At 35.7% G+C, this 25,438-nt stretch overlaps 1 protein-coding gene across 1 annotated transcript in view; it reads left to right on the plus strand.

Moving 5' to 3' along the window:
• The window catches only part of LOC107694195 (semaphorin-3C-like), a 66,540-nt gene that overhangs the window by 4,453 nt on the left and 36,649 nt on the right, over positions 1-25,438 (plus strand). The window contains exon 2 of the mRNA XM_016493832.1: positions 3,102-3,265. Coding sequence (XP_016349318.1) covers positions 3,133-3,265 — 133 coding nt within the window. The 5' untranslated portion in view covers positions 3,102-3,132. The remainder of the gene's footprint in view (positions 1-3,101; positions 3,266-25,438) is intronic.

Genomic DNA, 25,438 nt, shown 5'->3' on the forward strand with positions numbered 1-25,438 from the left:
TACTTTTAAATAGGCTACTCTTTTACTCTTACTCAAGTAGTTTTTTGGACAAGTACTTTTACTCTACTCACACTACAATTTTTGGAAGGTAATGGTACTTTTACTTGAGTATATTTTTTCAGTACTCTTTCCACCACTGGTTAGTACTAACGAACCGCAATGTAACAAGCAATGGCCGGTCCAAAATCTTACCTATAACTGAAATGATTAACAATAAATAATACTCCATTACAACATATTACAGTAGTTATGTTCTATATATTTTAATATTTTTTTTTTATTATTAATAATAATTCATAATATTAATAATATAATAATATTATACCTTATTATTACATATAATAATAATATAATAAAAATAATATATGCAATAAAGTTAATTTCTCAGTAAACTAATTCTCAATTAAGTGTTATTTATTTATTTATTTTCTTCATTTTCTTGCTTTAACTGGTAGTTAACCGTTTCAAGTCGTAAGATTTCGGTATGTAGCTATTCTAATTTGTGTTGGAAGTAAAAATAATAGAGACCACGGAGTGATGCAAGAGATATAAAAGTAGCCCTGGAGAAATGTACCGTTTAGCTGTCATTATAGAAAAAAAATATTTGATCACTGAATGCTGCGACTGACCAATCAGAATCAGAAGCATGGTCATTAGACACATAATTAATGAGGGATTATGTCTCGTTTAAGCGTTGTGATCATAGAAGCTTGAACATCAGCTCATGCTTAGTTTTGGCTGAGTTATGGATCTATGATGGCCCATGATGACTTTCGCAGCTGTATATATGTCTGGCAGGCTCTGACCAGCAGTAGAAAGCCATTACTGTCCAGAGAGCGGTAGCCTCCACCCAGCTTAAGAGCTTCTCTCCAATACATGCTGCCAAAGACATTTCAGCTCGCTGCAGTTTATCATATGCTCAAACAAACACACGCACATGTATACACATGCACACCCTTGTAAATATGCACTCATAACTAATAAAAAACACTATTGAGACTTATTTATTCTCCTCATCACAAACACTCAGGCAAACACACTCTCACTTATAAACATTCTACACAAGCATACAAACTCATGCGGTCCTGTTGTACATAATATGTTCTTGCATTAGTGTGGCGGTACTTCAGTACTATAAAGTTACCATCAAATAACTAAAATCACACAAATCACTCAAATTTATTGTTACGAGGGTGAGTAAATGACAGAATTTTCATCTTTTGGTGAACGTTCTCTTTACATAAAAAGAAAAAAGACTTTTGATATGACATGGCTTCGTAAAAATGTGGTGCTCATGGCGTAAGGTGCTGAAAAACCAATGAAGCACATCAAAGATCATCCATATAGCAGATGATTATATACAAAACGAAGTGCCTTTGAACTGTGCAAACGGCACCTTAAGTGGTGTTTTCCTGCATTGCTGTTCACTGTGAACACACCCTGTGCAGTGTGCTCATACCTCAATGAGTCAGACATGCACTGTAGATGTCTTGTACAAAGTTCCTATCAATCTTTCACATGATTCATGTATAAGACATGAGCATTGAGACCGTGCTATTCTTACCCTGTTCTTTGTCCTTCTGCACTCTCTCTGCTACAACACAAACATATCATTAATACATAATTATGAACCGCATGTATTCTTATTTTCCAAGAGTGTCCTGGTCAGAGAAGGCTGTCTGTTCTGCCTGGAGCATAAAGCAAGAGTTCTTCCACAGAAAATCAAACGTCTCCCCATGTATTATTGAACTTTTGTTGTCCCATAGCAAAATAGAGGAAAGAAACACAGGGAAGTTTCCGTTCATTATTTTGTTAGAAATAAAAGCATCCATTTCTTTGAGCTACCCCTACACTGACATTCCTTTTACACTGTAAAGGTAAAATATCGACTCTGGCTGGACAGGAACCATTGTTTATACAGCACTGGCTGATATCATGACTAAATGCATTAACTACATGACACTTTCTCAGCACTAAGACTCACAGTAGGCCTTTAAGGAAAATGCTTTCATGGATAGCAAGGCATGACTGTTATGATACACGTGTTGAAATATGTATTTTAACTGGCTGGTTTTGATACACTGTTGATTTAGCACTATATCAAAGCCATTTTTTCACACAGAAAGTGGCTAATGTCTCGCATGCAAAAAATGTTGAACTTTTAAAAGGAATGTTGTGGGTTCGATAAAAGTTGAGCTTTATCAAAATCTGCAGCATGATGTCAATTACCACACTGTTTCTTAGTTTGTAAAAATGCATGTGCTGTAATGCACTTATAATGGAAGTCTATGGGGCAAGAAATTGAAGCTAAATGAAGCTTGCATTTTTAAGCGGTTATGTAAATTCTTTTCATACAACATGTGCATTATTTGAGGTTTTACAAAGTGACCTTTTTTACAGCTACTTTACAAGTCAAATGAGCTTACCAACGTAATTCTTGTGATTTGCCACTTGTCTCTTTACATGATCATGACAGGAGTTAAAAATGAGGGAAAAAAATAGTATAACTCTGAGCATGTAGGCTTAATAGTCTTATATCGTCTGTTAATAAGATTCTGTTAACTCGCATGATTGTATATTTGCAACAGTGTGAATTTGAACGTTTATCCAGGTGTAATGGCTTGCCTCATAGACGTACATTGTAAGAGAATTATTGTAAATGCTATATATATCCTCCAAGTAAAAATATCTAATAATACTTAAAACAATACTTCATAGTTTTCATAAATTGTATCTTCAATATACTTTTATTTTGTCTTACTCCACGCACAGAATATTTCCCTTGTTTTAACTTGTACTTAAAGTAAAAGACAAAATCTTGTACTAAAATACATTCTTTGAAAACTTATCTTAATATCTTACGTATCTTTGCCTCTCAAGAGGTATCTAACATTAAAATATATTTACATTTAAATAATTTAACTGATAAATAAGGCATACATACTTGTTATTAATGGGATTTTTAAGTGTCTTACTCCTTTATGTAATCCACCTCTACCCTCAAAGTGCATATATTATATGCTCTCCATGTACTTTAAAAGTTGAAGTCTCCCCAGTACAACTCTTTTGTCCTTAACAGTTCCTTCACCTTATCTTTGCAGGTGGGCTGGTCTGGGTGTCTCCTCAGCAGTCATGGGGAGGTCAGGAGCGCTCTGGGTTTGGTTGCTTGGGACAAGCATGCAGTTGTTACTTCCCCTCGTCCTCTGTGTCACCTGCATCCATGGTCTTTTTCCACCACAGCCACGGGTCTTCCTGTCATTTCAAGGTAAGAATGGTTCATGTCAGACTCCAATCAGCACATTTCCTTTTAGATGGGGTCCTCTTCAAGTGAGGTCATCAGAGTGCTCTAAACCAGACTGAGGGGTCTATTTGTCCTTCATTATGTCCCTGTGCCACAGTCATGAGCTCTGAATGGGCAACTTTGGCTTTGACAATGTGTTCAAAATTGCTAAAATACTAAGGATTGGCTGAAGCTTTTATTAACAAAGATATGCGTTTTATTGGTCTTTTGTTCATTGATTAGCAGAGAAATCTTCACATTCATTAACATCACTTTGTTGAACAATGTGGACATTTTCTGAAAGATTTGTATTTTTGGATTAGTTCATAAATGGCAAAGTTACTTATAATTTGGGACACAGTCAAACCCTTTAATCTGATTAAACTAAAGTCAGATCAAGGAAATAGTGAATACTTTTTGGGTACACACTGGACTGTTATTAAAAATATGACATTAGACTACTAGTTGAATTACATTTTTCAGATAAATTGTTGAAAATATTTTTCCTGATCACCAGACTTGCACAATACCGATTTAGCAGGTTTAATTGCAGTTTCATTTCAATGTGTCACTATTGCAGTCAGTTTAATGGTCTGCAGTGATAAACTTGCTTTAATCTGAAGTGCTAAATATCACAGTGACATTTAATACATGTTTTTGTTGTTGTTAATATATTCACAGTATGACATAAAGCTTAGATTATGTGCTTGAAACATTATCTTTGGATGCTAACTCAAGAATAATGTTTCCATGACTTTGATCATTCTAATGGAAATGGCTGAGCTGGTCTCATATCGGATGTCAGATCTTTCCTCTTATCTGCTGCAGCAAACATTTAATATAGTTGAGTAAGGGAATAGGCGGTGTGTCAGTGCATACGGCATCTAGATGGTCAGGTGTAGGATACCAGTTGCTCTGCTTTCTGGGAAAACATTTACTTAAAGATGACTTTCTGATCTGAACAGATCTGACTATTTTGTTGGTGTAAAACGGCCAAATAGTAAGTAATCTTTTAAATATCCAACTTAAAGGGATAGTTCACCCAAAAATGAAAATTCTGTCATTAATTACTCACCCTCATGTCGTTCTAAACTTGTAAGACCTTCGTTCATCTTCAGAACACAAATTAAGATATTTTTGATGAAATCCGAGAGCTTTCTGACCCTCCATAGACAGCAATGCAACTGACATGTTCAAGGACATCATTAAAATAGTCCATGTGACATCAGTGGTTCAACATTAATTTTAGAAAGCAACGAGAATACTTTTATTACTTTTAGAGTAATTAATGACAGAATTTTCATTTTTGGGTGAACTATCCCTTTGAAACAAAGTTCTTAAAACTTTCATCTTTGTTGGTTTCATACATTTCTGAACACATTTTCTACAAAAAGGTCATGTAGTGTAACTATTAAGTATTAAAATTCCTTTTTGAATACACAATTATTCTTTTTATATATTATTTATATAAGGTAAAAGGTTAAAAATAAAGATAACCCATTTGACCTGATTATTTTAAAATAAAAAATATATAATGTAAAAGATTATGTCCACAGTTCTATTTTCAAAAAATATTGTTTTCTTTCATATATTTTTCACATGTAGTAATTATAATTATACAACCTGGGCATTTTTGACTAAACAACAATGTACCAAAGTTACTTTTAATTTACAAACCAAAAAACATTTTACACCATTCAAGTTGTTGACGTAAACTGCATTTTTAAGTGTTATTTATTTATTTTAATTAAATAGATCTGGACTAAATTTTGAGCATTTTGTCACTGACTCAAATATAAGAGTCCAATTTATGCTTTGTTCCTCAGTGTTTGACATTGTCTGGATTTATCAGTGGTGGACATTTGTTTCTTGTTCTTACAATTATGCACTGTTTTTACAAACTTTCCAGCTTTCTTATTCCTTTCAATCCATGTTTTTGGCCTAATTTGTCATTCCATTCTTTCTCCTTGTCTTTCCAGCACATTCCCTCGTGTAGTCATCCGTCTATGTCTTATGTGCTGAATAGAAGCAGCGGGAAGCTTTGGTAATAGTGTCAGAGCAGATCGTGCCATGGAAAAACTCCGCTCAGACTCAGAGCATTCTGGATTGGATTTGCATCTTTCTGAAGAACGCCACGTAACATGCTCGGTTTGACATTAATAAGAACATCCTAAACAGCTGGCAGTCACTATTCGGCAAACAAATTAAAGCCAGAATAGTTAGAACTAATCAAGCTAGCTTCATCTTAGACTATGTGTCTTCACAGCAGGTGTGTATTTGAGTAATGTCTTTGTGAGGTTGAGATTGTCTCTGGTGAAGTCACTCAGACCCGAGACCTCTGCAAATGATTTTCGTTTGAGAAAAGATTTCGCTAGGTGATATAGCATAAATGCCAAAGACATCCCGAGCATCGAAAAATCAGATGCGTTTGTATTTTGTAGAGTGTTTCACAGTAAATGAACAGTGTAATGTATAGCCTGGGAATGTATCAACAGAAACGATTTACGAGGTCCTGGTTTGTCATCTACATGATTTAGACATCCCTTTAGTCCCTTAGACCATCTGGATCATTTTCATCTTTCTGAGAGTTTTAGAAGAGGACAGATGTACAGGTTAAAAAACGTGAGTATTATAGCGAGCAGGGTCTGAATATGTCAGCTGGATTGGACTAGGAATGCTCCAGATGTTCTGGGGTGTTTGAGGAGCTCCAGTAAAGTCACATCTGAAAGCATCTTAATGCAGAGAGCTGGGAGCTTTGGGTGTCTCTCAGCTTCCATGACTAGAGAAGGAAGGAGGAAGAAAAACAAAAGAAGAATGGAAAAAGAAAAAAACTCAATATTCCAGTTGAAGTTATTCCTTAATGAATAGCAGAATAATTGAACAAATTAAGAAAAGCTAAAGATAAAAATGCTTTCTGATGTCAATTCATAAGCACATTCTACTGAACACTGTGTGCAAATCCCCATTTCATTTGTATGGGATGTTCTGTAAAGCTTGTCTTTGCCAACAACAGTAACCAATGGCAGCAGAACATAGCAAAGGGTCAGTTACTCCATGTGATTTGAACCAAACTAACACCTTGTGAAAAATAAACCTGGGTGATAAAGTCGGCGTCAGAATGTTTAACTGTTTGCCGGTCAGTCTGGCGTGAGCTCTTTTGAAACTCGAGTCTGAGGGTGTCTTTGCATAAGGCAAGACATAGAGCGCTTGTGTCGTGTTGTGAGGGGAGCTGCTGTCTCTGAAATTCTTCCTATCTCTACCTAATAATCTGTTCATCCAATGCAATTGCCTGGCAAAAGAAACTCAATAATAAACCATGATGAAGCTGAACCACGTCCGATGAATAATAATAAACATCTGCAATATACAGCAATAAATAAGGGATAATGCATGATAATAATTATCCTCTGAGTAATCAGGAAATTATCCAACAAACATGTCCCAGTCATTTTAAAATAAAATAAGCAAATAAATAAATTAGGGGGGAGTTCTGTTTGGGAGGAGACAACCAGACATTTGCCAATTTCATGAAGTCAGCCTGATTAATAATGCATTCACTTCAATTAGGACACAATCGCAAACAGTTGGGTGTTAACTTGGCTCAGCCCCTTTGTAAGGATAATGTCTGTTTATCAGTTCTGACCTGAATCCACCCAATCCAAAATTTGGTTTAAACCACATGTGTGAACTTGAGCCAGGTAACACAAGGCAACACCCTTAGCAAATAAAGAAGATCATGCATGCTTTATTTGATACCCATGTTGATCTGTCCATGGGTGGTTTGCTGTGGTTTTCAGTTAACTTTCTGAAAAGTATGGCATTTTAGGAATCCGTCATAAGGTATTCTTTCCAATCATGAGACAAACGCGAATGTTTTCAGCATCAACATTTGCCCTTTAACGCAGCTTTTTCATGTGACTCCCAACACGAGTAGTCTGACCTTCACGTTGTTTTACTAGCCAAGTCAAACTCTGTTTATATCAGCTGACAGTTCTGTTCTTTGTTATTTATAAACCGATATTTAACAGCGTATCAACTGAGGCAAGTAATGCATTTCATAATATAATCCATGCTTTTAAAAAAATAGAGGATGGAGAAGGCAGCTGTTTTGCATGGCATAGCCGGGTGTTTCAATGTCGGGACGGGAAGTCATCCATGACAAATTCATGCCAGTTTGCGTGCATGCACAAATTTACTCTTTCCACAAAAACACGCACCACACATTTTTGTCCTCGGATTGTTTTGGTCATATGCAATTATGCAGTATTAAAACACTTTTATCCTCCAGCAGGCCACAACACAGCATTTAAGAGTGCATGTGTGCCATATACTAGCACTGATGCCATAATTTGAGACCGTTAAGCCTTCAAACATTTATGAAAATACACACGGGAACTTTAAAAAAAGCCTCATCTATGAAGGTCTGATTTTTATCTTAATTATAGTCCTTTTACGGCAGAAAATCAAGACTAACATTTGCTCAAACCCAGTCATGGCTGTATCACTTTGAGGATTAAACAATGTTGACCTCAGCCAACATCACATTCATTGGCTATAAGGTAACGTCTTAGACATAAATCACTTCTGAGTTGTGGCTGAAGCCCAGAAGTGTGATGCTGAACAATCCATTCAAAAGACTAAAACTTTGGTTTGACCATAATGATGATGTTCCTGCCCTGATACATGTGATATCTCACACTAAGTGTACATTTACACGACACAATTGACCCTTCGCAAAGTCTCACACCCCTTGTTGTTATGTCCGACAAGCCAAGGTGCTCTTACAACACACACCATGTTCTCAAGCAGTAAAAAATACATCGTGGAGCAAAGAGGACACTGACAACACGCTGACAGACAAGACAGAGCAGGTTACATTTGGTATGAAACCAAGTCTCTGCTTTCGTATTTGGTCATTTTATAAGAAATTCAAACCATAAATACTGTTTTGTGGCTCTTTAATGTGTCGTGACAGTCGTGACCTCAGTTCAAGCGGCATGTGAACCGATCATTTTTACTAGTTATAGCATGAAATAAACACTGAGTCAACATCAGAAAGTGTCTTGTTTTAATGGCGGAAAGATGTCAATACACACCATTTTTCAAGGTTACGTTTTTTTTATTATTTAACCAATGCTAATCTACTCTCCTGTTTGTTTTGTTTGTCAGACAAAATGGCAGATTCACTGTTATGATTGGTCAGATCGCCTGTCAATCAAACTCCTGGTGAATGGTCAATTGTACTAAAAATGGAAAAGTTTTTCCTTTGGCTTATTTAAAAGTTTCACGCACACGTGACAGCGTTCCCCATTCAAGAATCCGCAAAAACGGCTAAAACCGCTGTATTATGCATGCCAGGCCAGTAGTTGGCGATGTGACATGACAGAATTTTCATTTTTGGGTGAACTATCCCTTTGAAACAAAGTTCTTAAAACTTTCATCTTTGTTGGTTTCATACATTTCTGAACACATTTTCTACAAAAAGGTCATGTAGTGTAACTATTAAGTATTAAAATTCCTTTTTGAATACACAATTATTCTTTTTATATATTATTTATATAAGGTAAAAGGTTAAAAATAAAGATAACCCATTTGACCTGATTATTTTAAAATAAAAAATATATAATGTAAAAGATTATGTCCACAGTTCTATTTTCAAAAAATATTGTTTTCTTTCATATATTTTTCACATGTAGTAATTATAATTATACAACCTGGGCATTTTTGACTAAACAACAATGTACCAAAGTTACTTTTAATTTACAAACCAAAAAACATTTTACACCATTCAAGTTGTTGACGTAAACTGCATTTTTAAGTGTTATTTATTTATTTTAATTAAATAGATCTGGACTAAATTTTGAGCATTTTGTCACTGACTCAAATATAAGAGTCCAATTTATGCTTTGTTCCTCAGTGTTTGACATTGTCTGGATTTATCAGTGGTGGACATTTGTTTCTTGTTCTTACAATTATGCACTGTTTTTACAAACTTTCCAGCTTTCTTATTCCTTTCAATCCATGTTTTTGGCCTAATTTGTCATTCCATTCTTTCTCCTTGTCTTTCCAGCACATTCCCTCGTGTAGTCATCCGTCTATGTCTTATGTGCTGAATAGAAGCAGCGGGAAGCTTTGGTAATAGTGTCAGAGCAGATCGTGCCATGGAAAAACTCCGCTCAGACTCAGAGCATTCTGGATTGGATTTGCATCTTTCTGAAGAACGCCACGTAACATGCTCGGTTTGACATTAATAAGAACATCCTAAACAGCTGGCAGTCACTATTCGGCAAACAAATTAAAGCCAGAATAGTTAGAACTAATCAAGCTAGCTTCATCTTAGACTATGTGTCTTCACAGCAGGTGTGTATTTGAGTAATGTCTTTGTGAGGTTGAGATTGTCTCTGGTGAAGTCACTCAGACCCGAGACCTCTGCAAATGATTTTCGTTTGAGAAAAGATTTCGCTAGGTGATATAGCATAAATGCCAAAGACATCCCGAGCATCGAAAAATCAGATGCGTTTGTATTTTGTAGAGTGTTTCACAGTAAATGAACAGTGTAATGTATAGCCTGGGAATGTATCAACAGAAACGATTTACGAGGTCCTGGTTTGTCATCTACATGATTTAGACATCCCTTTAGTCCCTTAGACCATCTGGATCATTTTCATCTTTCTGAGAGTTTTAGAAGAGGACAGATGTACAGGTTAAAAAACGTGAGTATTATAGCGAGCAGGGTCTGAATATGTCAGCTGGATTGGACTAGGAATGCTCCAGATGTTCTGGGGTGTTTGAGGAGCTCCAGTAAAGTCACATCTGAAAGCATCTTAATGCAGAGAGCTGGGAGCTTTGGGTGTCTCTCAGCTTCCATGACTAGAGAAGGAAGGAGGAAGAAAAACAAAAGAAGAATGGAAAAAGAAAAAAACTCAATATTCCAGTTGAAGTTATTCCTTAATGAATAGCAGAATAATTGAACAAATTAAGAAAAGCTAAAGATAAAAATGCTTTCTGATGTCAATTCATAAGCACATTCTACTGAACACTGTGTGCAAATCCCCATTTCATTTGTATGGGATGTTCTGTAAAGCTTGTCTTTGCCAACAACAGTAACCAATGGCAGCAGAACATAGCAAAGGGTCAGTTACTCCATGTGATTTGAACCAAACTAACACCTTGTGAAAAATAAACCTGGGTGATAAAGTCGGCGTCAGAATGTTTAACTGTTTGCCGGTCAGTCTGGCGTGAGCTCTTTTGAAACTCGAGTCTGAGGGTGTCTTTGCATAAGGCAAGACATAGAGCGCTTGTGTCGTGTTGTGAGGGGAGCTGCTGTCTCTGAAATTCTTCCTATCTCTACCTAATAATCTGTTCATCCAATGCAATTGCCTGGCAAAAGAAACTCAATAATAAACCATGATGAAGCTGAACCACGTCCGATGAATAATAATAAACATCTGCAATATACAGCAATAAATAAGGGATAATGGATGATAATAATTATCCTCTGAGTAATCAGGAAATTATCCAACAAACATGTCCCAGTCATTTTAAAATAAAATAAGCAAATAAATAAATTAGGGGGGAGTTCTGTTTGGGAGGAGACAACCAGACATTTGCCAATTTCATGAAGTCAGCCTGATTAATAATGCATTCACTTCAATTAGGACACAATCGCAAACAGTTGGGTGTTAACTTGGCTCAGCCCCTTTGTAAGGATAATGTCTGTTTATCAGTTCTGACCTGAATCCACCCAATCCAAAATTTGGTTTAAACCACATGTGTGAACTTGAGCCAGGTAACACAAGGCAACACCCTTAGCAAATAAAGAAGATCATGCATGCTTTATTTGATACCAATGTTGATCTGTCCATGGGTGGTTTGCTGTGGTTTTCAGTTAACTTTCTGAAAAGTATGGCATTTTAGGAATCCGTCATAAGGTATTCTTTCCAATCATGAGACAAACGCGAATGTTTTCAGCATCAACATTTGCCCTTTAACGCAGCTTTTTCATGTGACTCCCAACACAAGTAGTCTGACCTTCACGTTGTTTTACTAGCCAAGTCAAACTCTGTTTATATCAGCTGACAGTTCTGTTCTTTGTTATTTATAAACCGATATTTAACAGCGTATCAACTGAGGCAAGTAATGCATTTCATAATATAATCCATGCTTTTAAAAAAATAGAGGATGGAGAAGGCAGCTGTTTTGCATGGCATAGCCGGGTGTTTCAATGTCGGGACGGGAAGTCATCCATGACAAATTCATGCCAGTTTGCGTGCATGCACAAATTTACTCTTTCCACAAAAACACGCACCACACATTTTTGTCCTCGGATTGTTTTGGTCATATGCAATTATGCAGTATTAAAACACTTTTATCCTCCAGCAGGCCACAACACAGCATTTAAGAGTGCATGTGTGCCATATACTAGCACTGATGCCATAATTTGAGACCGTTAAGCCTTCAAACATTTATGAAAATACACACGGGAACTTTAAAAAAAGCCTCATCTATGAAGGTCTGATTTTTATCTTAATTATAGTCCTTTTACGGCAGAAAATCAAGACTAACATTTGCTCAAACCCAGTCATGGCTGTATCACTTTGAGGATTAAACAATGTTGACCTCAGCCAACATCACATTCATTGGCTATAAGGTAACGTCTTAGACATAAATCACTTCTGAGTTGTGGCTGAAGCCCAGAAGTGTGATGCTGAACAATCCATTCAAAAGACTAAAACTTTGGTTTGACCATAATGATGATGTTCCTGCCCTGATACATGTGATATCTCACACTAAGTGTACATTTACACGACACAATTGACCCTTCGCAAAGTCTCACACCCCTTGTTGTTATGTCCGACAAGCCAAGGTGCTCTTACAACACACACCATGTTCTCAAGCAGTAAAAAATACATCGTGGAGCAAAGAGGACACTGACAACACGCTGACAGACAAGACAGAGCAGGTTACATTTGGTATGAAACCAAGTCTCTGCTTTCGTATTTGGTCATTTTATAAGAAATTCAAACCATAAATACTGTTTTGTGGCTCTTTAATGTGTCGTGACAGTCGTGACCTCAGTTCAAGCGGCATGTGAACCGATCATTTTTACTAGTTATAGCATGAAATAAACACTGAGTCAACATCAGAAAGTGTCTTGTTTTAATGGCGGAAAGATGTCAATACACACCATTTTTCAAGGTTACGTTTTTTTTATTATTTAACCAATGCTAATCTACTCTCCTGTTTGTTTTGTTTGTCAGACAAAATGGCAGATTCACTGTTATGATTGGTCAGATCGCCTGTCAATCAAACTCCTGGTGAATGGTCAATTGTACTAAAAATGGAAAAGTTTTTCCTTTGGCTTATTTAAAAGTTTCACACACACGTGACAGCGTTCCCCATTCAAGAATCCGCAAAAACGGCTAAAACCGCTGTATTATGCATGCCAGGCCAGTAGTTGGCGATGTGACTTTGTGTTCACTTAGACTGAACACGTTATATGTATACGCATGATGTCACCAGTTTCACAAATCACATTTTTATAGTTTACATAGAGACAATAACAATATTGGTTTCAAAAACTTCAAAAACCTGTTTTTCAACGTTTGCATTTTCAGGTCCCCAAAACGCTGTTGCCGTGTCAATGAACAGCCAAAACGTTGAACATGTTTTTTGTTTTACATTTTGGGTTTTTGTTTTACATTTTCTGAAATAGTTGTTAGCTCATTGCTAGGGTCTTGCTTTGGTTTTCTGGGTGGTTGCTGGGGTGTTGCAAGGTGGTTTCTAGGGTGCTTACGTCACCATTCATAGGTGGTTTCTGTAGTGTTTTGGTGGTTTTCTTACTAGCCCAGTGTTTCTAAGGTGTTTGTTACTTTCTGCAAAAAAAATTAAAAAAAATAAAAACAAAAATCAAAACAAACACCTTTCTGAATTATGTCTAATCAGCTGAAAAAGCAAATCGCTAGGCAAGTTACACACAGAAGTCTAATACTGTACTAACAATCAATGCTGGGTGAAAAAACTTTGGCTTCAACTTGGCGTTTGGTTGTCTGAGGTTAAGAGGTCATGGTTAGGTCAGGTTAGGGTTAGAATGAGGTCAGATAAACTATATATGGAGCGTCAGCCTGTTTCAAGTTGAGATCTACAGACCAAGTTCTTTGGATTTGTAAAACTGATTATTTTGGCTAAGGATAATAGCTATGAACATTGAACACATGTAAAATATTAAGCAATGAACACACACAAACAGTGCAGAATGGTTGGGGAATTCCATTCTATACAAAACATGGCTTGTCGAAGCTGTCAGCAGTGGCATATTAAGGCCAACAAATGTGTTTATCTGCAGGCTATGTCTAGGTTAACTGTACTGATCGAGTTAGAGCTTAGACCGCAGTGCTCGAGGCAGACAATATCTGTTCTCTTTCTCGCCCCCATTTCACCTCTGTCTCAGTTCTCTCGCTCACCCTTTTAACCTGGGTAAATATCACTGTTTACTCTGTTTGCCTGCAGATACCATGTTCAATCCATGTCTGTCAATACTGAGAACAATCGGTCATAACGGTGGAGTTAACGTTTGTTCTGCTCTATTGATTCATGTTAATGTATTCAAGAATTGTTCCATGTTTTTATCCTCCTAGACTTTCTAAGCCTTTTATGCTATCTGTTTGCTCAAACTGTGCAAGTCTACGGCTTTGAAAAGAATGTTTAAAGCCAAATATGGTTTATGGTTTTAAAGGTTTTCCAGCTGAGTGGCCAAAACTCTAATTTGTCAAAGGAAAGAGGTTGGTTAAAAAGGAAAAGAAAGGAAACATTGGCGTAATGGAGTAGACAGGTCCTTCCTGTGTTCTTTTATATACAAATGTGAATTTAATTTTCCAAATGAGACTTACTTTTGTCTACATGTTTGTGTTCACTTGGATGCCTCCAAATTACTTTTGGCTTTGGCTTTTCTACATTAAGTCTGCATGGTTACAGAAGAAATTACCAAAATACAAACGATTTAAAACTATCTGAGTTTAGTTTAGGGTAATAAATATAATCATAAATAACCCCAAAATCAAAAGAAATTAAAGGGATTGTTTACCCAAAAATGAAAATTCTATCATTAATTACTCACCCTCATGTCGTTCCAAACCCATAAGATTTCATCTTCGGAACACAACTTAAGATATTTTTGATGAAATCCGAGAGATTTCTGACCCTCCATAGACCCTCCATGTTGGGCAGTAATGCATTACTTAGTAACACGTTACTGTAATTTGATTACTTTTGTAGTAACTGAGTAATTTAAAGCGTTATAATTTCCAAAATAGTAATTAGATTATAGTTCCAAGCCGAGGTCTCTGTGCGTTACCTTATTGCTGACAGAATGCAGTGTTTTATCATTTAGAGGGTGGAGCACATGCAGCGTCCTCTACCTGAGACCTAATTTGACTGGTTAAGCACCTGCGAGGCGGATACTACCAACGAAAAACTCAGCATGGAGAGAGCAAAGCATGCGTTTTGTAGCTGTGCGTAGAGACTCATACGTGTTCGGGATGCGGGAGAATAAAATCATTCGAGGGACTCCCGCAAAATAGAAATATCTAAACTAGGGCTGTCAGTCGATTAAAATTTTTAAAATTAATTACATGATGTTTCGATTAACTAATCTAATTAAATCGCAAAATAAATTTGACTGTGAAAATACCCACAAAAGATTATTTAAAGCTATTTTTGTGTTAAATGAGAAAGTATCAAGTAGACATTACAAATTGTAGCTTTAGAAAGAAATATTTCTAAAAATACTTTCTAGAAATACTTGATTCAACATAAAAATTTATTATACAAACATTTAGGCTACAACGGCCTAACATAAGCTATGGAACATAAAAGAGATAATTTGAAAAACATATCAGTAACCTCTATGTTTTGTTCATACAATGAAAGTCATTGGTAACCAAAACAGCTTTGTACCAACAGCCTTCAAAATGCCTTATTTTATGTTCCACAAAAGAAAGGTTTGAAACGACATGAGGGTGAGTAAATTATGACAGAATTAAACATTTTTGGGTGAACTATCCCTTTAATGTTTTTATTTTTGTTATTATTATTATTATTTTAATGAAATGATACTCTAAATAACAAACTAAATCTGTCAGGAGGTGGCCTTAAATGTCATTCATTCATTCGATTAGTTCAAACGGCTGATTCATTTCATGCAGGAATGAAGTAAATGGCTCTCTTTATTGTGGCCTTTGAATCATTGGTTCACATGATTCGTTCAAAACGCGGATTCATTCAGAAACTAAACACTGCTCTGTTGCTCACATAACAGTTCTGCTGTGGCTTTAAAGGTAATATGTTCTCTGCAAAATTGAGCAAAAACACATAATATTGTAACACAATATTAACTTCTTATTTACTGAACTGTTGTATAAAATCACATTTAAGCTTGTGATATTCAGGACAAAATCAGCACTCCTGTGATATTGCTCTCGCTGCTCGTGTGATATATAGAAATATAAGACAAAACTCATACAGGGGCATTTTTTGCACCAATATCTTGAATTTTAGGGCATAACTGCATTCATGGAGTTGTTGCCCTGCATCATATTTGTCAACAGCCAACTGTATAGACTGTAAAATGACGTACAGGTCTGGGGGCGGGGCCAGTGCGTTAACTGCATTAAAATATTTTAATTGCGTTATTTTTTCATAACTAATTAATTAAGTTAACGCGTTAAACTGGCAGCCCTAATCTAACCATAAAATATCTAAAAACAAAAAAACTGTTTTCTATATAAACTTTCTATTGCATAAAAGCAACAAGAACAACTAATATAACATAAAAACGATTAACAGGCGCAAGCATAGGCAGAGTTTCTATTTATAACACGTGTTTGCAGCGTTGAGCAATGTTGATTTCTGGAACGGAATGGCCAATCAGAGAATCTACTCACCGCTCAAAACACAGGAGCTCCTGTGCAGTGCTGAAATTTGCATGCTCATGAATCCTCTCATTATAACACACGAATTGTAGAAAGACTATATATTATAAAAGAACTTTGTTAGACTGCGATAAACTGAGATAAAGGGAGCGCCCTTTGCCGCCATTCTGCCATGCCAAACCATGTACGCAGCAGCCCATGCTTGCATTTAGTTAAAAATAAAAGTGGTTTGTGAATGTTGATGCTTTAATAGCAAATATTTATCGGGAGTGTTTATGCTGGGATGTTGTGGCTAGGTGACACAAAACTTACTTTTTCATGTAAATTTCATAAATTTTTAATATACAGATGTACAGAAAAAAGTAACGTAACTAATGTAACTAATTACTTTTGAAATAAAGTAATCAGAAAAGTAACTTGATTACATTTAAAAGGAGTAATCAGTAATCAGTAATTTAATTACATTTTCAGAGTAACTTGCCCAACACTGATAGACAGCAACGCAACTGAAACGTTCAAGGCCCAGAAAGGTAGTAAGGACATCGTTAAAATATTCCATGTGACATCAGTGGTTCAACCATAATTTTATGAAGCTACCAGAATACTTTTTGTGCGCAAAGAACACGGGTGAGTATTTATTGACAAAATTTTCATCTCAGAATTTGGGGGGGGGGGGGGGGGGGTTTTATCCCATTTTATTTTGGGATAAAATGACAATTCTCGTGAGATTCACCCCAGTCTTTCCATTGTCACTGTTTTAGATAATTTAGCATGCAACACTCTGTGCGTACATGTTTATGTATAAGCGAGGGGTGCCTCGTGTTAAGGTGAAAGGTCACAGGGGGCCCAAGGGGATCGGTGACAGGGGAAGATGTGGTCATGTGCTAATTGGGGCAAAGCAGCCATTAGCATGATGGGTAGGTTAACGTGTAAAGTTACAGCTCCTGTGGGGAACCCTGTGCGGTGCCAGAGAAATACAGCACTGTAACCGAACCCGATCTGATGCAGAGAGATACGGACGATCTAAGACTGCTAATAAACTTCAATGCTGCCAAGAGAGCTAACCCATCTGAACTCTGTGCTAATATTATGCTATCTGAAGCAGGAATCTGACAGAACTGTAAAATGTATTACCAATAAATGTGAATTAAAGCCCAATCATTTCGAATCGTATTTAAACAGGAAGCATTTCTTTTCCTTGCATACTTTCTAAGTGACCTGCCTTGTCCTCTGTTGACTTCAACAATTTAATTTGTAAAGTTGAATTATCCATTTTCTTAGTAAGCTGAAAATAATAAGCCTTTTTTTTTTTGCATTGCATGCTTTGTGAATGTTTGCGAGGGTTCATGTGACAGTTCAAAACCATTATTATTTATCATTATTTGTATTAATGAATAATAAACAATTAAAAATTATAATTCAATATTAAATAATTTTATTAATTAATAAAACTTCAATAAAACTTTTTTCAGGAAACCTTTTATTATTATTTTTTTACAATTTTAGAAATTTAATTTAAAAAAATATATAAATTTAAAGCTGTTTTTATATTCCATTTTGTTTTTGAGAATCTTGCTTAGGTACTAAAGGTACTAAATACTTTTTTATTAAAGTTTATTATTGTTAAATTATGTATTTTAAGGAAACTAATTTCGTTAGAGTATAACACTCAAAATATGCCACAAACAAGGGCTGTAGTATCAATTTTATGACACTTTTATGTGCACTATGAATATGCAAATTGGGACTCACACATAGAGCGCTATCAATTTTTTCTTCCACCACGTACAAGAGAACCATTGTAAAAGTGTTGTCGAAAAAGCTCTTCTCTTACTGGCGACCCCAGAGGAGAGATGTGTTGAAGGATTTAAGGGCAAAATGGCAGCCCAGCTAATACAAATTGACGCAGTCAGTTGCTAACAGTGCTGTCAGTGTGAAATGCAGTGCATGCAGGTCTTCTTCCCCTCTGCCAGTATTTATAAATGCGTATTGAATGAGAATGCTAGTGTATTTGTGTATGTGTGAGTGTGTATGTGTGCATTCTAGAGGCCGGAGGAATGTGGCTAATGTCAAGAGGACAGACTGTTTGACGACTCTGTCGCATGTTACACTACAGTCTGGGTGGTCGAGATTCGTTGAGCGCATCTCAACCTGCTTCCTGTGTTCACCTGATCATCCTAAATCAAAGTTTTTCACAGTGTCTGTAGAAAATATAAAAGAAAAATCAAAGCCATAATGGTTGCCAGGGTGTTTTGGGTGATTTCTAGGCACTGTTATTTTAGTATTATTTTTGCTATTATAGTATTTAGCCTTTATTTTTATTTTTATATTTTCAGTTTTCAGTATTTAGATTCAATTTCAGATTTAGATTGAATAATTTTAGTACTTGAAGTTATTTCAATTTTTTCCCCCGTTTTATTTCAGCTTTATTTCAATTACTGAAAAAAAAAATTAGCAGTTTTAGTTAAGGTAGTTGATGTTTTTTTTTTACTGGTTTAAATCATACCATAGTCTCTATGATATGATGTCTACAGGATTTTTCAGTGTTTCATTATCAACCAGGCAAATATCCATAATAGTTACTGATTATAAAACTAATAATTTTCAATGTGAAAATTATTTAGGTTTTATTTTTATATTTTTCAGTTTTCATTTTAAAACTAAAACTTATTTTTTTATATTTTTATGTGCTTTTGTCATTTTTATTAGTTTTTTTTCTGTTTTTATTAGTATTTAGATTGCATTTTTATTTTAGATTTAGATTTAATAATCTTAGTAATTCAAATTATTTCCATTTTTTTCCAGTTTTATTTCAATAAAAAAAAATAAAAAAGATTGTTGATAGGTTGTTTTTTACAGGTCCAAGTCATGATGTCTCCAGGATTATCAACAAGGCAAAAATCCATAATACCTACTGGTTATAAAACTAATAAAAGAGCTTTTTCAATGTCAAAATACAATACTTAAAGGGTTAGTTCACCCAAAATTGAAAATTAGGCCATAAATTATTCACCCTCAAGGCATCCTAGGTGTATATGACTTTCTTCTTTCAGACGAATCAAGTCACGAGACTCACCAGCGCATGCGCAAAGCTGACCGCCCGATATGTCATCCACCCGGAGCTGCTTTAGTGTACAATTGTTGGCGCAAGCTACATTAAAGTGATTATTACGATTTGAATATGGATATTTTTCTTACAAAAACGCATCGATTCGCTACAGGAGGCCTTTGTTCTGCCCCCGGAGCCGTGTGAGACACTTCTTTTTTTAATGGAGGGGCACTTTTTATTTCACTTCTTTTGGACTGAAGCATGCAACACCCGCTGAGTGGCATTAAACAGCTTGAAAGATCAAAGACAATTTTTAATATAACTCCGACTGGATTCGTCTGAAAGAAGAGAGTCATATACACCTAGGATGCCTTGAGGGTGAGTCATTTATGGCCTAATTTTCATTTTTGGGTGAACTAACCCTTTAAGCTTAAAGGTTTGAAAAACTGTAATCCTAATTATGATTATAACCCTAATGGTACTTTAGCAAGTACCAATCATTTGGCCTTACAACATGATAGATCATGCCACTGAACCAGGGCCAAAGATATTGTGAGCTTTAATGAGGATGACATATACGGTTGCCTGGACAGAGGCTTTGAGTCTACAAGTATGTGTGAAATCACTTACACATCACATTATGCGAGTTTAACCATGCAGAACCAAACCAAAGAACCATGTTATTGTCTACACAGCGGCAGCTTTTGAAAGGGGTTTAAAGTCATGTCTTGAAGGCCAGAGGCACTCCATCTTCATGAAGAACATGAGTTCTGGGTACTCCAGCAACACTGGCACCAGTAGCGTTCTGAATGAATGGGACATTGCCTTTATATTTGCATACAGTTAATTTATGCACACCAGCTTTTAGCTTTCAGGCGATGAGGGGAAAGTTAACAAAAGCTGAGGCTGTAATTGGAGCTCAAGCCTGTACAGCAAAGTTAATGGAGCCTGGAAAACTTTGGCTTGAGTTTTGAACTGCAATTAGTGTCTCTCAGCAGGTTCATGCAATCGTTTGTCCACATGGTGTTGGTTGTGTTATAGACCTGATAATCCTTTGACATTCTGAGAGTGATTATGCTTACATATGCAGATTTACATCAGAGTTGTCCTAAAATGCACTATGTATATATGCAAGTTTTTTTTCCCCAATTGTTGGATTCAAAATGTTTACATAACATTGTATTCTTACTGACTATTTTTATATGCATGATTAATAAGATAAATAAATTATTATTTATGAATTAAAAATATATATTAGGGCTGTCAAGGAATTTAAATAAAATAAAGTCTAAATATGAATCTAAATCTAAAGAACTGCACCCAACATTAAAATGTTTCACAAAATGTAACAAAATTATATTTTCAGATTCAATCGCAACGCATCTTAAAGGGGTCATGACATGAGAAATCTAATTTGCCTTGATCTTTTGGCATATAAGAGTTTCATAGATTAAAACATCCTCATTTTAAACAAAGCATTTATTTAATCAAGCTCCAAAAATGGCTCGTTTCGGATCCGAGGGACAAGGTGTTGTCCCCTGGGCGCAGTCGTTTGCATAAACACTGTCACCAGAGCAAGACATTGACAAATAGTGATCTTCTCACCATAGGCCCCGCCCACTGGCGTTCACTCTCTTAACGGCTCTTGATCATGCTAAATGCGTGTGTCGCGTCGCATCAAAAGCAAATAGAAATTACAATCACTGTAATCTTGTCTACACTGGATACAGTATACAGATGCGCTTTCGCTTTCTGACATGGTACACGTGCTTGAGTCTGTCGTCAATAGGACAAATGGAGTGAAAGAACGGTCGCTTTGACATGTTTGGTTTAAACAGCTCGTTCGCGTCTTTGTACAGATATCAGAATATTCCCAGCGTAAGGAACAAGTGGATATCTTATTTTTAATTAGGGATGCACCGAATGTTCGGCAAATGAAATTATTTGGCCGAAAATAGCAAGAAAAGCTATAAGTGAAAAGAACGAATAGTATGTACTGACAATGACGTGACGCGATCAAATAGAAGCGCGCACTAATGCAGCAAATATGTCGCCAGTGTGGAAGCATTTATGGGTGCATTCACACTTGTAGTTCGGTTTGGTCCGGACCAAAAAAGAAAATGATACATTTGTTCCTGGTCCGCTGAACGTTCACACTGGCATTTTTGACAGCGAACCTAAAGATACCGAACCTAAAGGCACAGTGATGCGTTCACAACCTGATTGGTCGGGTTGAATGACATATATTTTGTGACGGAACTCACCGAACACCCCAAACAAAAGCTGTGTTCGACTTAAAGCGGCGCTGCGCAGACCATTCGGTGTATGACATCAAAGTACCCATTCACCGATCGGTCTGCTCAGCGCTGCTTTAAGTTGAACACACATAATGCCGTCTGCTGGACTAAGCGTGCTCATTGCTGCGTGCTCATTGCTGCGTGTACTTATGATTTTATTTTCACCACCTGCGAACTCACGAAGAGCTCATAAAAGGCACTTTACCTCCTCGTTGCTCCACGTTTACAAGGCATGTGACAATGCGGTATGTGCGGCAAACATCTTCCTAAATGCGTAATCATTTATAATTCTGCTGTTGTCAACGAAAAGAAGCACTGAGGTCTTTCTGTGCTTTGTTGGTATAATGGCTGCTAGAATGTTAAAAAATGTTTAGAGTTAAGTAAATTAATTTAAAAATTAATTAATAAATGAAGTAAAAAAAAAATATATATATTTTTTTTTTGTTAAATTAACTCAAAAGCAAAAGCAAGACAAAACAGTAAAAAAAAAAACATTTTGACTATTTCATTTATGCAATGGTAAAAAAAAAAAAAAAAAAAATTGGCAAAATAAAAAAAACATTTTGACTATTTCATTTATGCAATGGTAAAAAAAAAATTTAAAAAAAATTGGCAAAATACATGGGAAAATAAACGCGAAAAACCCTGTTCGGTATTTGGCCCTTGGCCCAGTGTTTCATTTTGTTCGGTTTCGGCTTCGGCCAGGAATTTTCATTTCGGTGCATCCCTATTTTTAATGGCACCCCAGATCGTGTCAGAGGATTGATCGGACTATTTTGTTTTGTAAATGAGGCACAGTGTCATGGAGAGTTCACAAAGAAACATTTGTTGAAAGATGAAGCGGTACTAGATCTGACTGCAGCTGCATCACAAACTGTAAGTAAATTATTTCATAATGCTTTGTCTGGAAATGACCGTTTTTTTTTATCATGTTGTCAAAACACTCATATGCAATAGTGAGGGGTGGGGCATTGATACTGTTTCCTATGCAATGACGTTAGCCAATCATAACAGTGGCAGATTCCTGACAAGCCTTAAAGGACCCGCCCCTTAAAACAGGTCATTTTAGACAGAGGGTCAGAATGAGGGTTGAAAATAATAATTTTTCCACATATTTATTTGTTTTTTGTGCAAAAAACTTCATTAACATTATAAGTATACCTCAAGGAACATATTAAAATAAAAATAAAAAATCCATGTCATGACCCCTTTAATACAGAAACAAGGTCGTTCAAAATAATTTTAAGCATACAGATTGGTTAAATATGTTACGGCTGCCAGTCTGATTGATTTACTTTGTTGTACTTTCAAATTACATGGAAAATCTGAGCTCAGGTCTGAAAGCAGGCTGATTTTTGGTTAAAGCATTGGCAGCCAAGACAGCGGCGCATGTAGCGCTTCAGAGTGACATTAGTGGGCAACCTAAACCAGACATTTGGCATCATGACTTTAAAATCAATCCAGCTTCTCTTGTAAAAGAGCTCAGCTGATACGAATCTGTTTTTATGATCTCTCCAAGAGCAAACATGTTCCTTGTAAGGCTAACAGACTGATGGTATTCTCACCAGGCCAATTCACATTCCATTTAATGCATTTAACAGATGAGAGCATTAGATTGATTTACTCACATTTACTGACATTTAAGAGTTTGTTGTTGTTTTCAACTTCATTCCACATGTAAAATGGAATCATATCCAAAATCATGCAACTTGAGAAGAGATGTGCTACTAAAGAGCTCAGATTTTTTGATAAAAACAGCTTAAAATTAAATTTTCGTGAAATACAGTAATTTCCATGCAATCAGGAATTTTATGTCAAGGCGAAATATTTCCCCACACATATTCTGCACTAGGTTTGAGTTAGTCATATAAATGGCCTTATGGGATATTGTCTCCCATAGGCCACTGTATATCCCAGAACTAGCCATCAAAATATTATTTATTTAAGAACAATTCTACAATTGTCTAATAAAGCTACATTCATTGGAATGTAACAGCTGATATTTTTTATTTGGTTTATTTGACAGGACTTATTTACGTAATTTTATCTCGGTTTAAGCATCTATCAATTTTTGTCATTGTAGTATAGTGGATTCATGAACAAAGCAAAGCATTGACAACAATGGGCTGGTAATGGGTTTAGCAAAAAATATGGATTATTTGATCCGTGTCAAGGTGAATGTTTACTCATTAAACTCTTAAACCTACCAGCGTTTCTCTAATCTTGTAACCTTGTGCCCTGTACATCCAGTATGGATTTCTCTGGAAGCTTCTCTTTTATAATCAAATGTGGTCTTGCATGTCTTGATGGTCTCCTCTGAGCAGATCGAGACCCATAGCCCTCTCGTGCTGTTTAATAATGAATGTTTAAGAAGTTTCTTAGCACAAAAAGGCTTTGTTCCAGTTCTGCTCCACTGCACTGTATAAATGAAAACAAAAAGGTTGTGACTGGAATGAGGAAGAGGAGACTCATCTATAACAAGATGAAGCATGGTTGAGGTTTGCAGTGCATCTCTTGGTTGGCTGCTCAAAGCTTGCTCATATTAAAGGTCTGAAAAAGATAATCTTTTTCATACTGCTCTAGTCTCTTAATTCTCTAGCATTAAACAATACTTCAAAAATCATTCTAAAAAAAAAAAACAAAATCTGACCCAAACTTTTGAACAGTAGTGTATTTTCATATAAAGACCCAATCTGAAATATTGTAAAGAGTGTTCTTAAAAAACACACAATAAATAAATAAATAAATAAATAAATGTCATTGTAAAACAAAGCAAAGGATTAAAATGTTATCTTGAAAATATTTATTGTTATTTTATCCACTATAAGAAATTAAATATTAGATTAGTATTTATTTGATTTTCAAAATAAATCTAGTCCCAAATTGGCTTCATTAGCTACATACTACACCGCGTACATAATTATTTGGCACGTTGATATTCTGATGATATTTTTTCCAAGCACATTTTACCAATTCCAAACCACATCAGTCTTAATAACTACTATTAATTTTGTATTTAATAATTTTTAATTGATATATAATTGTCCATGAAGGCTGGAAGTGAAAAACTCCTTATATTATATCCAGGTGTGCAGAATTATTAGGCATGTTTTCTTTTACAGATAAAATGAGCCAAAAAAAAAAGAGGTTTAACTCAGAGAGATGTCAAAAATGATTAAATCCCCATGAGAAATATTCAAAACTAACGCAATACAGAAATTGCAATGTTAAGACATGACCATTAGTATTACAGTACAAATTTAGTAAAATTGTTAGCACATTTAAAATTAATTTAAAAGGATTAATATTAAAAATGAATACATTAAAATTCATATTTAATAATAAAAAAAATATGAAATAATAAAAATTAATATTTAAAATGATAATTAATGAAATTATTACCTTAATTGCTTTAAGATGTTAAATTTGTGTCGCACCCTTGGACATTTTGATGCGTTTTGATCCCCCATGTGTTCTGTGTGACCTAGTTTTCCCTCATGTCTGATTATTGTCATTTGGTTCAGGTGTGTGTCATTCATTACCCTCATCAGCCCTCCTTATTTAAGTTGTGTTCAGTTCACTGTTTGTCGTCTGGTCTACTAAGTCCATACGTTTGTTTCCTGCCTGTCTGTTTTGGAATTACCCTCTTGTGGATTAATTAAAGACTGTTTGCATTGCTCATCATCTTCCTCGTGCATTTCATTCCAACACCCTTGGACATTTTGATGCGTTTTGATCCCCCATGTGTTCTGTGTAACCTAGTTTTCCCTCATGTCTGATTATTGTCATTTGGTTCAGGTGTGTGTCATTCATTACCCTCATCAGCCCTCCTTATTTAAGTTGTGTTCAGTTCACTGTTTGTCGTCTGGTCTACTAAGTCCAT

Source organism: Sinocyclocheilus anshuiensis, unplaced genomic scaffold (assembly GCF_001515605.1).
Source record: "Sinocyclocheilus anshuiensis isolate Anshui unplaced genomic scaffold, SAMN03320099.WGS_v1.1 scaffold1003, whole genome shotgun sequence".
NCBI lineage: Eukaryota > Metazoa > Chordata > Actinopteri > Cypriniformes > Cyprinidae > Sinocyclocheilus > Sinocyclocheilus anshuiensis.